The sequence below is a fragment of the Arachis hypogaea genome, chromosome 3 (genome assembly GCF_003086295.3).
Source record: "Arachis hypogaea cultivar Tifrunner chromosome 3, arahy.Tifrunner.gnm2.J5K5, whole genome shotgun sequence".
NCBI lineage: Eukaryota > Viridiplantae > Streptophyta > Magnoliopsida > Fabales > Fabaceae > Arachis > Arachis hypogaea.
The window spans coordinates 4,978,448-5,002,218 of record NC_092038.1 but is presented as its reverse complement, the minus strand read 5'-3'; the positions used below and the strand labels follow the sequence as shown (position 1 = coordinate 5,002,218).

At 38.9% G+C, this 23,771-nt stretch overlaps 3 protein-coding genes across 3 annotated transcripts; all 3 read left to right on the top strand.

The window, feature by feature from the left end:
- Nucleotides 1–1,192: 1,192 nt before the first annotated feature.
- Nucleotides 1,193–2,042, top strand: LOC112769367 (uncharacterized). The gene is made up of 2 exons (XM_072230495.1): nucleotides 1,193–1,336; nucleotides 1,419–2,042. The coding sequence occupies exons 1-2, from the start codon at nucleotides 1,193–1,195 to the stop codon at nucleotides 2,040–2,042; spliced, it is 768 nt and encodes a 255-aa protein (XP_072086596.1).
- A 1,267-nt stretch (nucleotides 2,043–3,309) lies between these two features.
- On the top strand, nucleotides 3,310–4,438 carry LOC112788997 (uncharacterized). Its single transcript, XM_025830694.3, has one exon. It carries the CDS (start codon nucleotides 3,443–3,445, stop codon nucleotides 4,334–4,336), a length of 894 nt encoding a protein of 297 aa, XP_025686479.1. The 5' UTR covers nucleotides 3,310–3,442; the 3' UTR covers nucleotides 4,337–4,438.
- A 1,297-nt stretch (nucleotides 4,439–5,735) lies between these two features.
- On the top strand, nucleotides 5,736–11,725 carry LOC112771862 (uncharacterized). The gene is made up of 2 exons (XM_072230491.1): nucleotides 5,736–6,580; nucleotides 10,816–11,725. Exons 1-2 carry the CDS (start codon nucleotides 5,790–5,792, stop codon nucleotides 11,675–11,677), a joined length of 1,653 nt encoding a protein of 550 aa, XP_072086592.1. The 5' UTR covers nucleotides 5,736–5,789; the 3' UTR covers nucleotides 11,678–11,725.
- Nucleotides 11,726–23,771: the final 12,046 nt, after the last annotated feature.

The window sequence follows — 23,771 nt, the reverse complement described above, 5'->3', positions numbered from 1 at the left end:
GTGTGGATGCAGTTTTGCAGTCTCTCTTAAATCACAAACCTTCATCTATCAAAATTTTCAAAGTGATATGCAAAATTGGGAGATATGCATTCAGGATCTTGAAGAAGCAGTAGAGTTCCTCTCATGAAAACTAATTAGAATTACAGTTTCTCTTCTCATCATCTTCAATCACTAGTCATAGGAAAACCATATAACTGTGAATAACCAAAGACAATTTTCCATATCCTTGTCTCACAGTTGTACAAAAATGAGATTAAATCATATTCTGTGATAATAATATATACTATATGAGAATCAAGTCATAGTCACTAAGTTATGTGTCTCCCTTTTCTTCCTTTACTATGTTCCCACATCTCAACTTTCCAGTTTCAAATTTCTTATAGTGACCATAATGAATTTCACAGCACCTGTTTGATCTATATTTTTCGGTTTCTTACATCCATTGTTTGCTATCCTTGAATGCTCCACAAATATGTAGACAGAAGCATTTTGACCAAAAGTGAATGTTGCTTGACCAAAAGAAAATGATAGGCCCTATGTAATAATTAATTTCCTCCACTTAGGAATTTTTTTTTAATATGTATGTTGCATGCTCATCTCATAGAATTGCATATTTTCCTTCCATGCTATTTCCTTTTCAGCACATTTTTTATGATGTCAAAATGCATGATATCAATATTTAAAACCATACATGTTTCTTATCTGAAATTTGATTCTTCTTGCACTTAGTTGAGAAGACAAATTTGAGACATATCTCTGTTAATTAAAAGAACCAGCTCCACCACCTGCAGAAAATGTTTCCATAACAATGCTCATGCATGAACAAGGTTTGAAATTCTTTTCTTATTTTATTTACTCTTTAAGTATATATAGCAGCACCTACAAAAGATACCATTTTCCAAGAACCATGTGATTTCGAAGTTTATAAAAAAAAAGGTTAGGAAGCCTGGTGAGTAGGAAGCACTTAATAAACAATACCATTTTAGATCTGAAATTCAAATCAAGGTGATATAATTGCTAATTCATTTTGGAACATCTAAGGAATAAAGAAAGTTCCACTTGTTCCCTTTTTCTCCCTCAATTCATTTGCTATATATGTAGCAGATGCAAACCACAAAGACCTCAGAGATTATCTGAACAAATTGTGTAACATCATCTCCTACTTCTAGAGTTCTCTTTTGTCTTAGAAAAAATGGAAACAAGCTCAAAGATCTCTATTCACACTAGGTGCAACAGTTTGCCCTCTGCACCTCACCCACTTATATCACAATTCCAAGAGCATTTGCAGAGGTTGAAGGATTCTGAAGCCTCCACTACCTCTTTGTCATCATCTTCTGTAAGCCGAAAACTGATCTTTGTTAGAATAATATAAGTTGCTTCAATAATATAAGTTGCTTCAATTGCCAACCACACAAAAGGCTTTGGTGCAAGAATGCAGTGTCAACTTGTTAGAAGGGTCAGTGAGGCTTCTTGATATTTGCAACATGGCCCAAGATTTCCTCATGCAAACAAAAGAAAACTTGCATGAGATCCAATCAGTTATCAGAAGGAAAGGCACTGATACCGGATTTGCAGTCAAGGGTGGAAAATACTTGGCATCTAGGAAGAACATGAAGAAGGCTATTCATAAGGCCTTAACCAATTTGAAAGCAATGAAAACTGAGACATTTGTTTCTTTCTCTAACATGGACAATGAAACTTTTTCAATGCTTAGCATCCTGAAAGAAGCAGAAACAGTCACTTTGAATTTGCTAGAATCTTTGTTGCGGTTTATCTCTGCCTCAAAGAGACATAGCAGATGGTCTATTGTATCCAAGTTTATGCAGCCTACAAGAGTGACTTGTGATTCTGAAGAATGTGACACAAATGAATTTGTAAAGGTGGATGCAGCTTTGCATCAGAAGCCTTTATCTACTGAGAACTTTCTCAGCAACACAGAGAATATGGAGATCTGCATTAAGGATCTGGAAGTACAAGTTGAATGCCTCTCAAGGAAACTCATTAGAACAAGAGTTTCCCTTCTTAACATCTTCAGCCACTAGATAGAGAGAAAAAGAAAAATGTAGATAAATAGATATCCAAAATTCAAATTATGTCCCACAATTGTACATCAATATGAATCAACCCAAGTTTTGTTACTACATATAATACCATCCAAACTTTAGCTATTTTGTCTTTGTTCCTTTTCTTCCTACATCCATTTCAAACATATTATAAGCATGGAAATATTGTGTTGACTCACATCTCGTCGCCATTGTGTCGTGTGCGGATTCCACTTGGAATGAGTCCGCATCCGACCTAATGGTAACGAGGTGTGACTCAACACTGAGCCTCACACTTAAATATATAAACATAATTAACTCTTTTGGAAATAATTGTCTATATCAAAATTGTGTTTGCTTGATTTAATACAAATAAGAAAGTGTAAAATTGAAGAATAGAGCTATAGAAATGGTTTAAAACAACATTCTCATATTTTTGTTGAAATAACTAACCATATATAGAGTATCTTTATTCTGAAATTTTATCATCTCATTCTCACACCTGTCATGTACTGAACCATGTTGACCTTTGAAGATAATGTAAAGGTAAGAGCTTTTCATATAACATTTAAACAGCCTCATCAGCCAGGTTGCCAGCCAAAGATGAACAAGGACAATATTCTAAGACCCTATGTTTTTGTCCATATCTCTTAATAAAAGTATAATTTCTCATCTTCTACATATCAATTATTATGCCTCACATGGGATTCAAAGTCAATATCAAATTTTGAATCCTTAGCCCTGCTGTCAAGATTACACGTGCAATTAGCTTGCACATGTTTCTCTCATTTGATGTGCTCAAAAATTCAATGAACAACGTGATTTTTGTCTCCATGTTGTGTGGAGCAAGCCAATTAGTAGTAATGATCAAGACATTAATATTGTTCATAATTTTCCTATTTATGTACAACGAATTCACTCTGTATTATAGTTCATTTATAAACCAAAAACTGTTTTATTGATCCTATTTATGCAGCTAATGATTCATATTTAAAAGGGTATCTATCTGCCAAAATAATAATAATAATAATATCTATACATGCATTTAATGCTTGAAAAAGTGACTTGGCAAATAGAACTCTTGAGTTGAAATATGTTTTGAGAACTCCAATGTGATAGCTATGCATGCAAGCGTGTGTTCAAAGAAGAAAAAACAAATGCTGAGTTGGGGTGTTCCTATGTAAGAGACATAGCAGTAACAATACTGAGATCTCCTAGAGATCTGAATCAAAATCAGTTAGCCCTCATTTATTTTTGTTCACATTTGATTCCTTTTGTCTCCTAATCTTTCAATATATATGGAACTAATCTCATTGGAAGGAAGGTATATCCAAAAAACTCATCACTTGTGTACATATTCAACCTTTTGAGGCCTTATTTTCTCTTCTCTCTGAGAAAAGATGGCGGCAGCAACTCCTTTTAGCCCAACATCTCATCACCAACCACGCTCGAAAAGCTTGCCAACCAGACCGCATCCGATCATACTACAATGCAACCAGCATTTGGCTAATCTAGAGGCTTCAGATGCATCTTCACCTACATCATCTTTGTTAAGGCACAAACTAACTGATCTGCAAACTCTGCATGATTGTGTTGAAAAGTTGGTTTTGCTGCCACTTACTCAAGAAGTCCTTGTCCAAGAGCATCAAGAAAAATGGGTTGATGAACTCTTGGATGGATCTCTAAGGCTCTTAGATGTATGCACTGCAGCAAAGGACGCCCTGCTACATACAAAGGAATGCGCACGCGAGGTTCAATCGATCATCAGAAGAAAAAGGGGTGGTGAGATGGAAGTTGCAGCTGAGGTAAGGAAATTCTTGGCTTCTAGGAAGGTTGTAAAAAAGGCAATCCTCAAAGCCTTGTCGAATTTGAAGACCACGGCAAAGAAAGGAAAATTCTGTCCTAGCAACAAGGATCAGCAAACTGTGTCTTTGGTTAGCCTCCTGAAAGATGTGCAAGTTAACACACTTTCCACATTGGAGTCATTGCTCAACTTTATATCCGGACAAACGCAATCGAAATCAAGTAACTGGTCCTTGGTTTCTAAGCTAATGCTCAACAATGCTAAGAAGATTTCTTGCACACAAGAGGGGGATCAGAATGAGTTCTCCAAAGTAGATGCTGCATTGCAATCCTTTGTGTTACTTACAAGCAAGCCAGACAGTATCTCCAACTTGCAGAACCAACTGGAGAATTTGGAGTCTGTCATTCAAGACTTTGGAGAAGGATTAGAAACTCTTTTCAAAAGATTTATCAAGATTAGAGTTTCCCTCCTCAACATCCTGAATCACTAGTTGTATAAATGAGGCACAAGTGATTTTTTGTAATTATGTGAAAGAAATGAGTTTCTAATATGTAGTTTTAGATGTAATGAAAAGCAATTCTTTGCACATACACTCAATACTCATTCTCTGCCTCCTTTTTTCATTTTATTTTTTTATCATAAGTTTATGGCAGTAAAAAAAGGTAAATATAATATGTGACAAGTAATAATTTACATTGAAATCCTCATCATAATCTTCCTTACTTGAAAACTACAGCTTAGTTCCAAGGTTAAATGACATAAAATCCATGTACCAATAAGGATTGGAAAATTGACCTTATATATTGAAGTGTGTACTAGTATTTCCTTTTTTTCCCCCAAGAACCAAGTCCTTATAAAGTTTGTTTCTATCACAAAAAATACTATTCCCCCATGACCAGATTTTCTATGTTGCCATATAAAAAATCACATAGAAATATCGAGGAAGGTGCCTCAAGAATGAAATTATCCATTGTTTCAATATTAGGCCTTGAAAAAGTTGAAAACCAGATAACACCAATCAAACTCAAACCTGTAGATTTGCACAAAAGAGTGGTTTTGACTTTTGATATACAGAGCCACACAGATTACAGACAGGTGCATACAACAAGTCAATAATCCATGACTATATTTCAGTTGATAAAACCTTGTCTTAATCTATAAAATCAGTCTTAGTTTATGTTAAGAGAATAGTGCAACCAAAGGAAGAAGGATTGAGCTTTCCAACTGAAGACTGATGGAAAATGACAAGAAAACATTGTGCATTTGAACTCTGATCTGTCATTGCTAGTTTTTGAGTTCACAGAATCAAAATAAAAAGAGTACCAGAAATTTTTAATCAATCCCACTTTAAAGACATAAGATTCTGCAAAACCACTATTTTTCAATGTGTATTTTTATAAACCAATTTGCAGAAACTGGTTTCACATGCTAATGAGATAGAAATTACAACTAACAATATGCAACATGGTAGGGGAAAAGCATTAATTAAACATGTATTGAGCTGGGGACACTGCATAAACAATGCTGAAAATGAAGAATCATCCTGCCCTTAATCTGTCTTGTGGTAGGTAGACAGTTTCATAAATTGATGTTAATCAAGCTCAAAGACAGCTCCTCTCATCTGCCAGACAAGAACTCGATATGCAATGCATGCATTTCGAATGATGGACTATTATATTACCAACTAATAAAGATGCTGTTTCGCCAGAACGCGTGCGACTTCTAAGGAAAGAAAATGAGAGATGAGCTGGAAGTTGAGATTCAAATCAAGATGATATATAATTGCTTACTCATAAGGTGACAATTGAGAAATAAAATATTGTTCATGTCTCCCTTGACTTGTTTACTATATATGCAGCAAAAGCCAACCTCTAAAACTCAAACTTTGAATCAAACTTTCTAAATTTTCACCTTCTGATCTTCTTGTTTCCTGATAAAAGAAAATGGCAGCCATAGGAACAAACACTAAGAACTCTCAGCACTCTCGCCATAACAGCTTGCCCAATGCACCTCATCCACTTGTTTCACAATTAGAGGAGCACCTGCAAAGATTGAAGACTTCTGAAGCCACCATATCATCATCTTCAGTAAGGCACAAACTAGATGGCTTGAGGGATTTGCATGACTGCGCCGATAAGTTGATTCAATTGCCAATAGAACAAAAAGCCTTAGCACAAGAATGCAGCAACAAACAGATTGATGAACTACTTGAAGGATCTTTGAAGTTGTTGGATATCTGCAGTACAGCTAAGGATTTCCTTGTCCAATCAAAGGAAAACATGCTGGAAATTCAGTCTGTCATTCGAAGAAAGAGAGGTGATGGATCCAACTTCACAGCTGCATGTGCAGAGTACTTGACTTCAAGAAAAACAATGAAAAAGACGATGCGAAAGTCCTTGGAAAATTTGAAAACAGTGAAGAATGATGGCAAAGCTTCTTCCTCAAGCAAAGACAACAACTCATCCTCCATGCTTACCACCTTTAAGGAAGCTGAAGATGTCACCCTGAGCTCACTGGAATGTTTGTTGTTGCTTATCTCCGGCCCAAGGCGAAGTTCGAAAGGGAGTAAATGGTCATTGATATCCAAGCTGATGCAACCTAAAAGAATAGCCTGTGACTCTCAAGAATCCGACATGAATGAATTCGAAAAGGTGGATGCAGATTTGCATAGTCTCATCAGTCACAAGCCTTCATCCATAGATAATTTCCAAATCAATATGGAAAATTTGGAGATGTGCATTCAAAATCTAGAAATAGGAATTGAGCACCTCTCAAGAAAATTAATTAGGAACAGAGTTTCCCTTCTCAACATCTTCAACCACTAATCATAGTACCTATATGATCTTTGTACATCAATGTAACTAAATCATTTTTGTAACTGAGTATATATTTTATAAGGAACAAACTATAGTTACTTCTACATCTATATCTTTTGCCCAGTTCCTTTCCATCCTCAAAACCTCTTCAATCAATAAGAAGTCAAATAATTCAACTATTTCACTTTGTGTTCCAAGATAATAAAACCATAAATATGTTGATAATCACATCAATAAAGTTTCATTTCTTATTTCAGTTAAAAGTAAATTGAATAATGAAAGAGGAAGAGGAGGAGAAGAGTAGAATATAATAATCTTAAAGCAAACCCCTTGAAACCAAGTTCTGAGATCATATGAGATTCAAAATTAATTTTAATACCATCATAGCTGTCAATACCAAAACTTGATGAAGAAAGTGATATTAGCATTGACTATTTAAGAGATGTTACATTGAAGAGACCTAAAAATATAGTCATCCACATGAACAAGAAGATTCCTTTTGTCCTTAATTGATCTGCTGGAGGCAGACAAGATGATAAGATGATCCTATTTCCATGCATGCACAATTTTTTATCAGCAACCTGCAAAGATCAGAAATTTCAACAATCCATCCGTGTGATTCGTAATTTAAAAATATTGAAGGATGAGTTGGAACATGGAAGCTTGATGAATTGAAACCAAGATCCAAATATATATGATCATGCTCCCAATATGGGAGGGCACTGCAGAATTTTCAAATATTATTCTTTTCTCCTTTGATTCATTTGCTATATACAGATAACAACATCTAAAACACAAGCCTTTAGATTAATGGCAACCAGCGCCCCTTTAGATTCTTTTCTGGTCTCTGATGGATTTGGCGTTCGAAGAATAACGAGATCTTTCATCCTCACGAGCATTGGACAACAGACAAGGTGATTGGTATGGCTTTGTCCTTGGAAAAGGAGCTCCGAAATATTTTTAAGTTGTAATGACTGTCTATCCCCTCAACCATTAGTAGCTCTTGGATTTCCCTCTCAGTGGATACCTTTAAAATTAATTGTGATGCTAGCTATCCTGTCAGTGGTGCTCGAGCTGGTTTTGCTTGTGTTAGCAGAGATTGGAAGGGAAGGTGGCAACGAGGCTGTCTGGGAACAATTGAGAGTCGTAGCATTTTACAAGGAGAGTTGTTTGCTATTTGGAGAGGCTTTCTTTTAGCATCGGACTCGGGACAAAGAGACATTATATGTGAGACAGATTGTGTGGAGGCTTTTATTATTGTCAATAATTTAAAAAATTGCTCTAGGTTTATTAATCCTTTGGTGTTAAAAATCCAAGATATCATGTCTTGAAAATGGCGTGTTGATCTTCGATTGATCTGAGAGATGCAAATACAGTAGCAGACATGGCAAAGACTGCAATGAGGACCCTTTCTCCTCAAGTGGAGCTTCCGTTGCCTTGAAAGAAATTTGAAAGTAGTATTCAGCAAGACTGCTTTTTTAAGCAGTTTCTTTTTTTCTCTCTCTTAATTTTTGTTTATTTTCTTTTTAAGTCACAGAAAAAAAACACAAGCCTTGAAACAAATTCTCTTTGTGTGTGTAAACTGTAAACATAAATATTAAATTATCTTTAACAAATAAATTTTATTAATTTATGTGTACAAATTTTAAAAAATATGAGTGTAAATTATATTGATTTATTTGTGTAAAAATCTAATAAATATAGATGCTTATTATGTATAAAATATCCATAAATATGAGTACAAATTATTACTTATAGGGCACATATAAATATACTATCAAACTTCAACATTCTTGAATCCAAAAAAGCGGGAGTGGATTCTAATTTTATTTTTTCATTACTCATGATAATACTATATATTTTTAATAATATTATAATTAAACAATATTAAAAAATATAAATAATTAAAAAATAATATATAAATAATATAATTAATGAATACAATTAGATTAAAAAAGAAAAATCTAAAAAAATTGCACAAGACATGATATATAATTAAAATTAATATTTAATTATTTTATTTTTTTATGATTTACGATAGTATTATATATTTTTAATATATTACAACTAAATAATATTAAAAAATATAAATTGTTGAAAGAAACAAAAAAGTGTATAAATGATATAATTGATTAATACAATTAGATTAAAAATTAAAAAATAAAAACTAAAAAATTATAAAAGTCTAGGATTTTAGAAATTTATTATCTAATACATATGTTTAGCAAACTAAAAAAAAAGGTTGTGATAATGATGAACCGAATTTTTCAAATACTTACTAAGATTGGAGAAAAAAGAATAAGAGGTATGATATTATATGAAAAAAAAGGAGATAAAGAAGAGATGTGAAGTGAATGTTAATTTATATAGAAAATATAAGAAGGAGTAAGTATGAAAGAAGAAAATAAATTATATTTTATTATTCAATTTATACTTATTAAAGAGAAACAACATTAACATTGAAACTATATAATATGCTATATAAAAATAAAGAGTAAGCGAATATGAAAATTATAGAATAACCTAAAGAAAAATGAATGTCACAAGAGTGAGAAGAAAAATGAAAAAGATTCCTAAGTTATAATAATGAGACACTTGAAAAGTAGAAATAAAAAATTTTAAGAGTAAAGTGACAATTAGGTCTTTAAAGATTTTGACTTTGAACTAATTAGTCCCTAAAGAAAAAAAAAGTATAAATTTGGTCCTCTACGATAGCAAACGGTGGACATGTTATATCCTTCTATCAATTCATCACGTAAAATTTAATCGTGGTGCTTATATGTACTGTTAACTACTATGATGTATCTATTTATAAAAGATTGTTATGTAGATAATAATTTTTGGAACAAAACTTCATCTGTTTTAGTATGATTTGTTATAAATAGAGAGCAATTAATAAAGGTTATATAGAAACTAAAAAAAATAATGGACAATGCTACGAAGACAAAAAAAAATAGCTAGAACTTACTTTATTTAGCATTCATTAATTGTCGCAACAATTAATAAATGTTAAATAAGACAAGTTAAGGCTGTTTTTGGCTGATTTTTTTTTGTTACTAAATATTTTTAAAATAATAAAATACATTGGCAACTCCATTTTATTTGACACTATTCATTGACAAAAAGATAAATATATCCACTGATTACTATTTTAAAGGACCTAATTAATACTTTTTTTTTTCGAGGACTAATTTTAGTTCTAGCTGGAAATCCTCAAGATTGTAATGATCACTTTATTCTATAAATTAATCATTATTATGACTAAGTGAGATCTATAATATCTCACCCTTACTTCCCAATATCTTTTCGAATCAATTGTGAGAAAGCAATTGATATGCCATTATTCCATTCGTGGGATGAATATATATTAATACCAAACAAATTAAACATGTGATCGTTATGAAAGAAATGAAATTATGTATGAGTTGCAAAACTTCCTTGTAGGAGACAATGCTAGCTCTAACATTTCTTTTATTGCATGCTTCAAGATCTAGATTTACAATTTTTTTTTTTAATGTATGAAAATTTTATACAAACTTAATACCATTTTTTTGTGTTTATGAAGGTATGTAAAGGTCAATTACCATATCAATTATTTTAAATATACACTAAAATTAGTCATCAAAATTAATTAGTAATGTAAAATATATATTAAAATATAAAATATAAATTAGTTATTAATATACAAATAATATTTTTTTATCATAATGACTTTCAAATTTGTTAACATGAGATTCCTTGTGTCCCCTATACCCATATCATATATTGGGCAAGGTCCAATAATGATCACATCCAAGACATCAACACACTCTAGCTAGCACATGCACACGAGGGGTAGAAAATATGAAATGAAATATGTATTAATTAGGTAACTAACAATTAAGTAAACAAGATAAAGTGATAAGTTAGAAGATTCCATGTGGGAGACATAGCACTAGCATTTATAGTTCATGTCTAATAAGATTCAATTTCAATTAGTTAACTCTTATCACTCATTTTGAGGTTTGTTTAAGATAAGATTCCTTATGTCTCCTCCACCATCCAATATATATATAGATCATAAACCAATTCAATGAAAGCATAAACCATAAACTCAAATTCCACATCTAAAATCAAAGCTTTCTCTTTTGATCTCTATCTCTTAGCTTCTCTAAATGGAAGCCTCAAAGACAAAGTCCAATTTCCATGCTAGATCAAATAGTTTACCTTCAAGGCCACACCCTTTGATTCTACAATGCAATGAGCATTTAGAGAGGTTAAGATCTTCCAATGAAACCTCTTCTTCTTCTTCTTCTTCTCTTAGATACAAGCTAGGAGCCTTACAAGATCTTCATGAATGTGTTGAAAACTTGGTTCAACTTCCACTAACACAAGATACCCTTTTGCATGAACCTCAAGAAAATTGTGTTGATGAGCTCTTAGATGGATCTTTGAGGCTCCTTGATGTTTGCACATCAGCAAAAGATTCTCTGCTTCACACAAAGGAGTGCATTCGCGAGCTTCAATCGGTTATTCGAAGAAAAAGAGGAGGAGAAGAAGGGATCATAGCTGAGGCTAACAAGTTCTTGAACTCAAGGAAAGTTGTGAAAAAGGCCATAGTCAAAGCCTTGCTGAATTTGAAGCCTATTGCCAAAAACATCATCAAAGATCAACAAACATTGGCATTGGTTGGTTTGTTGAAAGATGTTGAAGTTGTTACACTTTCAATATTTGAGTCCTTGTTGCATTTTATCTCAGGAACTTCATCATCAAATGTAAAACATGGTACTTTGTCTTTGGTTTCAAAGTTAATAATCCACACCAAAAGGACAACAAGAAGTTGCTCTTATGAGAGTGAATTTTCCCAAGTGGATGCAGCATTATTGGCATGCATATCAAATAAGAACATGAGTGAAATGCAGAACCAATTGGAGAAACTTGAGTCGTGCATCCATGATCTTGAAGAAGGACTTGAGTTTATGTTTAGGCGTTTGATCAAAACTAGGGTTGCTCTTCTAAACATTCTCAATCACTAGTTTGGTCATAGAATTCAAAATGTAATTGTCTAGTTATAATGAATAATATTTCAAGCTTTTTACTCAAATTCTAATTGTAATTTCATTATTTTAAAACTTCTTGAATCGAATCATTTTAAGATAGTTATCGAATATCTACTAAAATAATCATAAATTATCAGTAATGATAAAAATTGAATTTATATTTTGCTCGTATAATTTTTAACTTTGGTTAATTATCTCATGTCAACTAATTATTTCTTCCATTTTTTTAAAAAGAGATTCCTTTGCCTTGCTAATTTAATTACTATTAAACTCAAATGGTTGTATCAAATTTCAAGTCCATCCAAAATAAGTAGTTTTGTATTTCAATTTGGAGTAATGATGAGTTGCCATGAAGGTTCATAATGGTGGAACACGTGTGATTATTGATTAATCATACAATTTAAATTTAAAATTTCAACTACGTGGGTCATAAAATAATAATTGGATTCAATATTTCACATGCTTTTAGCAATGAAAGAGATCTGATATTATTATTGCTTCGGGGCTTACCTAAAACTGAATGGTTGAATTTGAATGAAAGGCCCAAACATTAGAGGAAGGTGGTCTTCGACTTGCTTTACGCTTAGAAACCGCCGTCCGAGTTATGTATGTGAAAGAATAACGATGGTACCTGCAAAAACACTCTGATGCCTAAGTTAACAAAGAGTAATAAGCAGATTTAGAAATGTATTGGAACCCCGTTTACTTGAGTGAGATAATGTATTTATAGAGAGAATTAAATAACCACCATTAAAGGAGTTTCACTTCTAATAATGAATAATCGTCTCTTTATCTTATAGTTGTTAAGATCTTTCTTTTAAAAATAAATGAGAGATTCAAAAGACAGTTATTCACTTAGTAAGTATTAACTGCTTAGTTGATATGGATTTTAAATTCTTAGTGAAAGTCGGACAATAAGCGAAGGCCATCTTTTTAAATTGGACCGCTTATCTTAATTTGAACCTGGCTTAAATTTTGGGATAGGGAATGAAGAATAATATTCCTCACGTTGGAATCAATCAATTCAGCTGGTTATATTACGAAGTGTGAAGAACATTTAAAAAAGCATAAAATAGTGTCCATCCAATATCTAATTCTATTACTTGAACTTTTATTAATTGGGCTAAACTTTTGTGATGTCAAATTAAAGAAACGATTTAAATCAACTCAAATTAAATTGGTTAAAAACATTTAATATTATTTCTACCGTTCTAGTTTACATTACTGTTACGGATCCGGCCTACGGATCCCAAACCCGAGGCCAGATCCGAACCCGGCTCCTCGGACCAACCCGTCTCCCTCCTCCGAAAGGCCCAAAATCGGTCCTATGGAGCTCTTAACCAACTTTCGAATTCAAACACCTCCCTTATCTTAACCAAATAAGATAAGATAAGACGATCCCCATCACCTATAAATAAGAGGACCCAAGTCCCTCCAGGTATTCATTCACTCCTCACACCTTATGCCTCTCAGATCCATTCTGACTTGAGCGTCGGAGTGTCTTTGCAGGTACCTCCCCCCATTGCTCCAGTCAAGTGATCCGGCATTCGCCTCAACCCGCAAGTTCCCGATCTATCTCTCAACCCGTACCAGAGACATATTGTACATTGGCGCCGTCTGTGGGGACTTGCGACAGTCGAACCGGATGGAAGGCATCCTGGAGGAGAACCCATCAAGCCAGGATGACTCCCAACCGCGTCGTCCGGCCTCAGAACACCAAGAAGTCACAAACCAAGCAAGAGTAGCAAGTACTATCCATCACACGAACGAACACGTCGTCACGGACCCGCGACATCCCGAGAAAGCCAGGGACAAAGCGGCACAGATCATCCAGGATCTCTGCCTCCGGGTCCAGGAACTTGAAGGCAAACTGACCAACAGAGAAAAACACGACAACGAACACGGAAGCCAGGCAACTTCCAGGTCAAGGTCCCATCGCAGCAGGTCGCCAACCCGACAACACGATAGGAGAGATGGTCGCAGCATCTCACGCAACCACCGACACGAGAAGTCGCCAGAACGGCGATACAACAAGAAACACCACCGCAGCGCTTCCCGTGATCTAAGTCGTTAACACGATTCGGACGAGGACCGGAGATACCGAAACACCAAACGCACGAGAAACGACCACACCATAATGGGAGCTACATCCTTCACAGAAAGAATCCTAAGAGCGAAACTCCCCAAAGGTTTCGACAAACCCACCGACATGAAGTATGACGGAACCAAGGACCCTCAGGAACATCTAACGGCCTTCGAGGCCAGAATGAACCTAGAAGGAGCGGCCGACGCAGTCCGGTGCAGAGCCTTCCCGGTAACCCTTGCCGGACCGGCGATCAAATGGTTCAACGCCCTCCCGAGCGAATCCAAAGCCAGCTTCCACGACATAGCACGAAAATTCATGGCCTAGTTCACGACCAGAATCACCAAGGCCAAACACCCCATCAGCTTGTTAGGGGTCACACAAAAGCAAGAAGAATCCACGAGGAAATACCTCGACCGCTTCAACGATGAATGCCTAACGGTCGACGGACTCACGGACTCCGTTGCAAGCCTTTGCCTAACTAACGGGCTCATGAATGAAGATTTTCGCAAACACCTCATTACGAAATCCAGAACGTCGCCAAGGACTACATCAACGATGAAGAAGTCAGCCAGATCGTCGCTGCCAACAAGCGGCAGCACGCCACCGCCCAACACAGCAATTCGGCTCCCCGTCATAACCCAACACCCAAAGAGAATCAACGGGACCACCCCAGGCCGGCCAACCGACCATCGAGAATAGGCAAATTCTCTAATTACACGCCTCTAACAGCACCAATTACAGAGATATACCATCAAATAGCAGATCGAGGCATCATCCCCAGAGCCCGACAACTCAAAGAAAGGACAGGAGGCAACAAAACCCTCTACTGTGACTACCACCGAGGTTACGGTCACAAAACACAAGATTGTTTCGACCTTAAAGACGCTCTCGAACAGGCCATACGAGACGGCAAACTTCCGGAATTTGCCAAAATCATCAGAGAACCGAGACGCGCGGAAAGAGACAAGTCGCCGGAAAGAGAAGGGCGTAACCCGAGAACTCAAAAACTACCCCCCAGGGAGAGCCCAGAGGAAGACCCAACCATCATAGTGAACGTCATCACGGGCAAGGACGTACCGAGCAAGTCAAAACTCACAATGAAAAAAGATCTCAAGGTAATGGCCGTCAGAAACCAAGCCCCAATCACCGCGGCCGACAATACGATAACATTCTTACCAGAGGACTGCCAACACGGCACCTCGGCCGAAGATGCCCCTTTCGTCATCTCAGCCAGAATCGGAACAGGACTAGTACGAAGAATACTGGTAGACACCGGCGCAGACTCCAACATCCTTTTCTGAGGAGCCTTCGACAAACTGGGGCTCCGTAACGACAACCTCCAAACACACCGCCACGGCGTCACGGGACTCGGTGACAACTTTCTCAAACCAGATGGCTCAATTACCCTCCCCATCACCATAGGAACGAGCAATCAGAAAAAGACAATCCTATCTGAATTCATAGTCCTAAAAGACTCCACAGCCTATAACGTGATTCTCGGAAGAAAAACAATCAATGACTTCTCTGCAGTCATCTTCACCAAATACCTCCTCATGAAGTTCAGAACCGACGACGGCTCCGTCGGTACCATTCACGGAGACCGAGAGGTCGCAGCCGAATGCGACAACACCAGCCTCGCCCTAAGGAAAAAATCTCGGGATGCGGCCGGAATATTCCTAGCCGACCTAGATGCACGACAAGACGGCCAACCTAGGCCAGAACCAGAAGGAGACATGGAAAAGCTACAAATAGGGCCAACCAAAGAGGAATACACCTTCATTAACAGAAACCTCCCGTACGATCTTAAAGAAGAACTCTCCCAACTCCTGAAACAGAACAGAGACCTGTTCGCATTTACACCAGCCGATATGCCGGGGATAAACCCCGACCTAATGTCCCACCATCTAGCCGTGGACCCCCAAGCTAAGCCAGTGGCACAAAGGAGACGAAAAATGTCACCAGACCGAGCCGCCGAAGTCAAAAATCAAGTCAAAGCCCTACTCGAAGCCAACTTCATCCGGGAACTCCCCTACACGACCTGGCTAGCCAACGTCGTACTAGTAAGGAAATCTAACGGGAAATGGCGAATGTGCGTCGACTACACGGACCTCAACAAAGCCTGCCCAAAAGACGCCTTTCCCCTACCAAATATCGACGGATTAGTAGACGCTGCATCCGGCCACCGGTACCTCAGCTTCATGGACGCGTATTTCGGGTACAACCAGATCCCGATGCACTGACCAGACGAAGAAAAAACAGCGTTCATCACCCCGGACGGAACTTACTTCTACACAGTGATGCCCTTCGGCTTAAAAAACGCTGGAGCCACCTATCAAAGACTTGTTAACAAGATATTTCGAGACCTGTCCGGAAACAAATTAGAAGTCTACATAGACGATATGCTCGCCAAGACTGAATCCAGTGAGGAACTAACCAACAACCTCAAGGTCATAGTGAACACCCTACGAAAGCACCAAATGCGGCTCAACCCGGCAAAATGCACCTTCGGAATGGAAGCAGGGAAGTTCCTCGGCTTCATGATTACGCAACGCGGAGTCGAAGCAAACCCGGAGAAATGTCGTGCCGTCCTCAAGGTGACAAGCCCCAAAAACCTTAAAGACATCCAAAGGCTTACCGGCCGACTGACCGCGTTATCACGCTTTCTCGGGGCATCGGCTCAAAAAGCAATCCCTTTCTTCAAACTAATGAAAAAAGGATTCCCTTTTAAATGGGAGACGGAGTGCGAAGAAGCATTCCAACACTTCAAGAGGGTTCTAGCGGAACCACCAATCCTCGCCAAACCCCAAATAGGGGAAACGCTTTACCTGTACCTCTCCATAACGGAAAAGGCACTCGCAGCAGCTCTCATCCGAGAAAACGAGAAAAAGGAGCAAAAACCCGTATACTTCATAAGCAAAGTCTTACAGGATGCAGAAGCTTGCTATTCACGCTTAGAAAAGCTAGCTTTCGCACTCCTTACGGCCTCCCGGCGCCTGCGGCAATACTTCCAAGCTCACCCCGTGACGGTCCGAACCGACCAGGCGGTCAAATAAGTATTACAGAAACCCGACCTAGCAGGAAGAATGCTAGCATGGTCCATCGAGTTATCCCAATTCCAGATCAAGTTCGAACCCCGGAACGCTATCAAAGCACAAGCCTTGACCGATTTCATCGCCGAAATGACTCCGGGAAAGCTCGCCCCTGAACCATGGAAACTGCACGTCGACGGCTCGTCAAACTCCACTCACGGAGGAGCCGGAATCATACTCGAAAGCCAAAACAGGATCACAATTGAACAGTCAGTACGATACGAATTTCCAGTATCAAATAACCAAGCAGAATACGAGGCCCTCTTAGCAGGACTGACCCTAGCCCGGGAAGTCGGTGCAAAGGCCCTAAAGGTAAATACCGATTCCCAGGTAGTCAGTTCCCAAATCAACGGAAGCTACCAGGCACGAGATCCCCTGCTCTAACAATACCTCACCAAGGTAAACAAACTGAAAGAAGGGTTCGAAAGCATTACCATACAGCATGTCCCCAGGGAACGAAACGCCAGGGCAGACCTACTTTCCAAGCTAGCCAGTACCAAACCGGGACACGGTAACAAATCGCTAATTCAGGAGGTCGTCAGATCGCCTTCTGTGTCAACAACAATCAACACTCACCTAACATCTTCAAATCGGGAGTCTTGGATGCACCCTATCTTACAATACCTCCTCGACGGAACCCTGCCGCCAGACCCGAAAGAGGGAAAGCGAATAAAAAGGGAAGCCGCCAACTATACCATCGTAGCAGGACAACTATACAAACGTGGATTCTCGCAACCCCTACTCAAATGTATCGAACCCGGGGACACGGAGTACATACTCCGCGAAATCCACGAAGGCTGTTGCGGTCACCATGTCGGAGGAAAAACATTAGCCCAAAAAATCATCAGGGCTGGCTACTTCTGGCCCACAATCATTCGAGACTCTATACAACTAGTAAAAAGCTGTGACAAATGCCAAAGACACGCCAATATCCACCAAGCCGCCACACACCAACTCAACACCATATCGGCAGAACGGCCGTTCGGCACTTGGGGGATCGACCTCGTCGAACCCTTCCCTACGGCACTCGGCCAACTCAGATATCTCATTGTCGCCATAGACTACTACACCAAATGGATCGAGGCCGAACCTCTGGCCTCCATAACGGCGACCCAATGTCGGAAATTCGTTTGGCGACAGATCATCACCCGATTCGGAATCCCCGAGGTCGTCATCTCGGACAACGGAACCCAGTTTTCTGACAAAAAATTCAGAGAGTTCTTAGAAGGATTACACATATCCCATCGCTTCAGCTTAGTAGAACACCCCCAAACAAACGGACAGGTGGAATCCGCAAACAAAATAATCGTTAAAGGACTCAAGAAACGACTCGACGAAGCCAAAGGAATGTGGGCAGGCGAATTAGGGTCGGTTCTATGGTCGTACCGAACAACACCCCAAACGACCACGGGGGAAACGCCTTTCCAATTAACATACGGTGTAGAAGCAGTCATCCTAGTAGAAATCGGGGACCCCAGCCCCAGGAAAACAGTCGGGGGTAACGACGAAGAAGCAGAACGAGACCTCATTGACGAAGAAAGAAGCATAGCTCACATCAAAGAGTTAGCGCTCAAACAAAGAATCAGCCTAAGATACAATCACGGCGTTATCCGACGAGAATTTGCGGCCGACGACCTCGTCCTACGACGAAACGATATCGGTCCCCCGACTCCAGGAGAAGGAAAACTCACCCCCAACTGGGAAAGACCATACAGAATCAAGGCCGTAATCGGAAAAGGAGCATACAAACTCGAACGGCTCAACGGCGACGAAATCCCGAGGACCTGGAACGCTGCCAAACTACGACGATACTACACCTAGACCGACCTAAACAGGTCGCCCCCCCTTTATTTTCGTATATATCTTTCCTTTATTTATGTTTTTAGTACTCCCCCTCCCAGTTCACGATTCCTATAATTTTTTAAATTTTCTCATCTCTAAGTTTCAAAATCGGGTACTCTTTCCCGCTGTCAACGGAGGGTTTTAACGAGGCCCGACCATCAATAAAAAATTCCATTAAAACAGCTATTTCGATTCTCCTAAACGTCCCAAATACGGAACAGAAACACGGCCACAACTAGGGGACTGATCACCCCCCAGGCCCATGCACGCGGATATCCACAAAACCCGACCAAACAACGGTCCGAGGAAACAAACAGCGTACAAACGAAATAGCTCAAAACGGAACACACGGAACATACAAAAAGGCCCGGACGGCCAACAAACACTACTAAACAATAGCAAGATGTTCCAAAATATCAAGTACATAGCCCTCGGCCATCCAAAAACACTCAAAAAAACAGTTTAAAGAAAAAATCCAAAAAAGGTAAATAATAGAAGCTACTCAAGGTCGACGATCCGGCCATCACGAACAGTCCTGAAGGCCCCCATCATGGACACGTCCGCGCCCGGAGCCAGCACCAAAGCCTGAGCCCTCATCGTCTCCTCAGTAGCCACAATTGCACCCTTCACATTGGCCAGCAGCTCCGACTTCTCCTTCTTCAAGGCAGCAACCTCGGCCTTCAAGGTCTCCACCTCACTGAGAAGCACAGCTGCCCGGGAACCCGCATCAGAAGCCCGCTTACGCTCCTCCGCCAACTGGGAAAGAAGTGAAGTCTCAACCTCGGAAAGTCGGAGAATCTCTGCCCCGGCTTCTTCAGAAGACTTCACTGCCTTCTCCTTCGCAACCCCGGCGGCCTCAAGCTCCTCCTTTAGCTTAGCCACCTCAGCCTGAGAAAGACGGAGCTTCTTATCCAACAAATCAACCTGAGCCATTACGGGCTCGGCTTTCCGGACAACGACAGCAGATCGGAGAAGCGCACGGTACACCGACTTAGCCTGAAACGATACATCACAGCCATCAAAGAATGGCTCTGTACCAGGCATCAAGTGCTGATCAATAAAACCCGGTGCATCGAAGCGTCGGTCCATCACGCTGGGCGCCAAACCCTCCTCCTCCTTGAAAGTCTCACTACCCGGCTCCTCAGGCCTCTTCCTCTTCCGAGAGGCCTCACCAGCCGTCACCACAACAACTTCAGGCGAAGTTGCAGGACCAGGAGAAGCCCGAGCAACGGCCCGGCCCCCCGAAGAAACTACCTCCTGAGAAACAGCCTGGGACCCCACAACCGGATTCGAAACAGGAGTAGCCGGAGACGACGACCCCTCTTCCTGGGCCATCGCTGCCTTCAGCCGTGCTAAGGAAGTCAAACCACCGGCCATCTCAACTGAAAGATAACAAATAAAAATCCCAAGTTACAAAAACAGGAAACAAATACAAAAAGCAAGGTAAAGGACATACACACACCAACATACGAACGACAAGCAACAGGATCACCCATCACGTCCCGAGGATTAAGAGGATGCTCCCCAAATAATTGCCATAAGACAAGAGCGACATCCCGCTCCTCCGAAGACAAGAACTCCTGAGAAACCTTTGTAAAAACGGACGGCCCCGCCTTGAAATTCCAGTAAGTGGGGAACCGCCGCTCACCCTCTAACGTCAACCAAAAGGGATGATGCCCCCTTACAGGACGAACCTTAAAGTATCTGCTTTTAAAACCATGAAAAGAGTCTTCATATAACCTGAAGACCCGACGATGAGGCTGAGCTCTAAAAGACACATACCCCTTCTTGTGCTTTCCCTCCTTAGTCGAAAGAGTACACAAGAAGAGGAAAAGGAAAACGTTTACTGAAGCAGGAAGCTCTAAAAAATCACAAACAAGTTCAAAAGACCGTATCGCCACCCAACTGTTTGGATGTAGCTGAGACGGCGCCACGGAACACCGGTTCAATAACTTCTGGACGAACGGAGAAAAAGGGAGCCGAACACCAAGCCGAGTAAACATCGCCTCATACACCCACATCCAATCCGGCACAGACGGGGAAGTGAGGTTGGTATAACAAACCCTCTCGTCAACCCCAGGAAGGGAAGCTCATAATGGCGTTCAGCATCGCCACCCCCACAAACAGCCCCTTCATCTCGGAGCCGTTGGAGGTCCGCCTCCGTCATTTGCGACGGCGTCCCCCAAACATCACTAGTAACCCAAGAAAAAAGACCAGGGACACCCCCCGCCGGGGCCACCAGAGCCCTCACACCCTCAGTCCGTCGACGAGCCATACCTAAAATAGTGACGAGCACCACCGTCAGCCAAACACCGCGGCAGAAAACAGCAGATGAAACCAAAAAATAGACACCACCGTACACCACCAGTTGTACGGTGGCACTCGCCCCCCTTACAGAATCCACTACCCCAACTAAACCATCTACCACTATATAATACCATCGTATACCATAAAAATAACCCTAAATCCACGCAAAGCAAAGGCAAAGCAAAATGCAGAGAAAGGAAAAACAGAGAAAACAAAAAGAAACTGAAGAACGCCAACCTGATAATGCGAAGGAAATAAATCCAAAAAGAAAATGCTGCAGCAGAAGACCAACCAGAGCCACAGAATGCGAAAGGAAAGCAGAAGCTGTTCTTTCGGAAGAAGAGAGCAATAGAGAAATGAAGCGAATGAGGGAACTAAAGGAAGAAAACCAAAACGGTTTTGAAAAAGTGAAATAACGCAAACACCCCTCGAAAGCAAAACAAACGTGAGGGCAAAAAAGGGAAAATACCCTCTCGCAATAAATGCCCCCTTGGAAAAAATAATTAATAAATCACGCCTCGAAAAACGCAACGGGCGCAGCAGGCACGGAAGGGTCACGTCAAGACCAAAAACGGTCAGACAAATCTTCCACAAGACGAAACCGAGACACCGACCTCATCGCGAAAAGAACCAAACGAACACTCAAGAAAGACTGAAGACCCATTTCGTGATAAAAACACCTCACCTCCCAGCGACAGACCGACCTTGCTCGCTCTCCCGCTGCGGGGGCAACTGTTACGGATCCGGCCCACGGATCCCGGACCCGAGGCCAGACCCGAACCCGGCTCCTCGGACCAACCCGTCTCCCCCCTCCGGAAGGCCCAAAACCGGCCATATGGAGCTCTTAACCAACTTTCGAATTCAAACACTCCCTTATCTTAACCAAACAAGATAAGATAAGACGATCCCCATCACCTATAAATAAGAGGACCCAAGTCCCTCCAGGTATTCATTCACTCCTCACACCTTATGCCTCTCAGATCCATTCTGACTTGAGCGTCGGAGTGTCTTTGCAGGTACCTCCCCCCATTGCTCCAGTCAAGTGATCCGGCATTCGCCTCAACCCGCAAATTTCCGATCCATCTCTCAACCCGTACCAGAGACATCTTGTACAATTACAAATCGAGTTATATTTAATAATGTTTATTAATAAAAAAATAACTAAAAATGATCAGAATTTATGTTATTTAATATTCACATAATTAATAAATATTAAATAAAATAAATTTTTACTGTTTTTTTTTTATATTTCTAGTATTACCGTATTCCAATAGTAAAAAATAAGAGTTTAAGTATATTAAACTCAATAGTGATAACGTAAATGTCGAAAAAATGTACAAGAAATAGCTATTCAATAAAACATTTTAAGTTTTATAATTTATATTATTAATGAAAATAATAGCAATAAAAAAATAGTGACACGTTTTAAGCCCTAAGTTTAATGCATGGGAGCAAGTAATGCGCCTATTGTTTGTTCAAGTATTGGCAGCAACTGGTTTAGCCATCAGATTAGTTTACATTAATGAAATTTTTTATTTTTTATTTTTTGTTGTTAATCATTTTAATTGGAAAATGAGATAGAGTAGATCAAAATGAAACAAGCATTAGTTGGAGAGTTTCCTTGTGGGGGGACACACATCTCTAACAGCTTTTATGATAATGTTTCGATGCAAATCTCTAAATACTTAGCATAATTAGTTAATTAGAGTAATTATTAGAAACTCATCTACCAAAATCAGATACAAAGTTAGATACTGGACTTGGATCAAGTCTGGGTTAGTCTAGCTATTTTAATTAATTGTTTTTCTATTATCAATTATTTTTTAAATTTTCTTTTCTTTTTTTTTGAGAGTTTTTTTTTAAATTTAAAATTTTAAGATTTAAATTTATATTTAACATTGATTAATATTAAGTTTATTAACTGAAAAAAAATTAAAATAGCTAATTTCCTAATTAAATTGGAATATATGGTCATATACTCATATTTCAATTTTATCAAGTTGAATGGGCTCAATTCCTTTATCACATTTCAATTTTGTTGGTAAAAATGAGGAATTTTGAATAAATGGTCAAATTAGTCTTTGATAGCTCATTTATTTTTTAAAGGGAGCTACTCAAATGAAGATGCAAAAAACATCTTTTTATGAAGATGCTTTGTATAAAAGTGTGATTTATTGATTTGGCCACACTTCAAATAAAAACAACACTTTTATAACATATCAAAATCTAACCCTACACTCCATCATCTAAGGGTCAAAAAAAAAAATCATCACATGAAGACAATTATAATATCTTCATGGGAGTACCCACCTTTTTTAAATTGGTCCCCAAAATTTTTAATCAATTTTATTTTTTAAAAATTTTAAATTAGTCATGTTAGTCTTTCTATCACTCTCTTTAATGATGGTGTCAAAATTTACTAATATAACACGTTAAGTGATACTCCAATATATACTTAAGAATCTTAATTGATTATTAACATATAAATTTATAAAATTAGATCTAATCAAAATTTAATTGAGGAGAGAACTTGAAACATTTGAATCTCTCAATTTAGAATTAATTTTATCTAATTTCATAAACTAATCATGTTAATAATTAATTAGGACTATTAGATGTGTGTTATGATGTTACTTAATTTACTACATTAACAAACTCTGACGTTGTTAGCAATGGACGTGACGAAGGATTAACATGATTAATTAAAATTTTTTAAAGAATAAATTTAATTAAAAAGTTTTTCCAA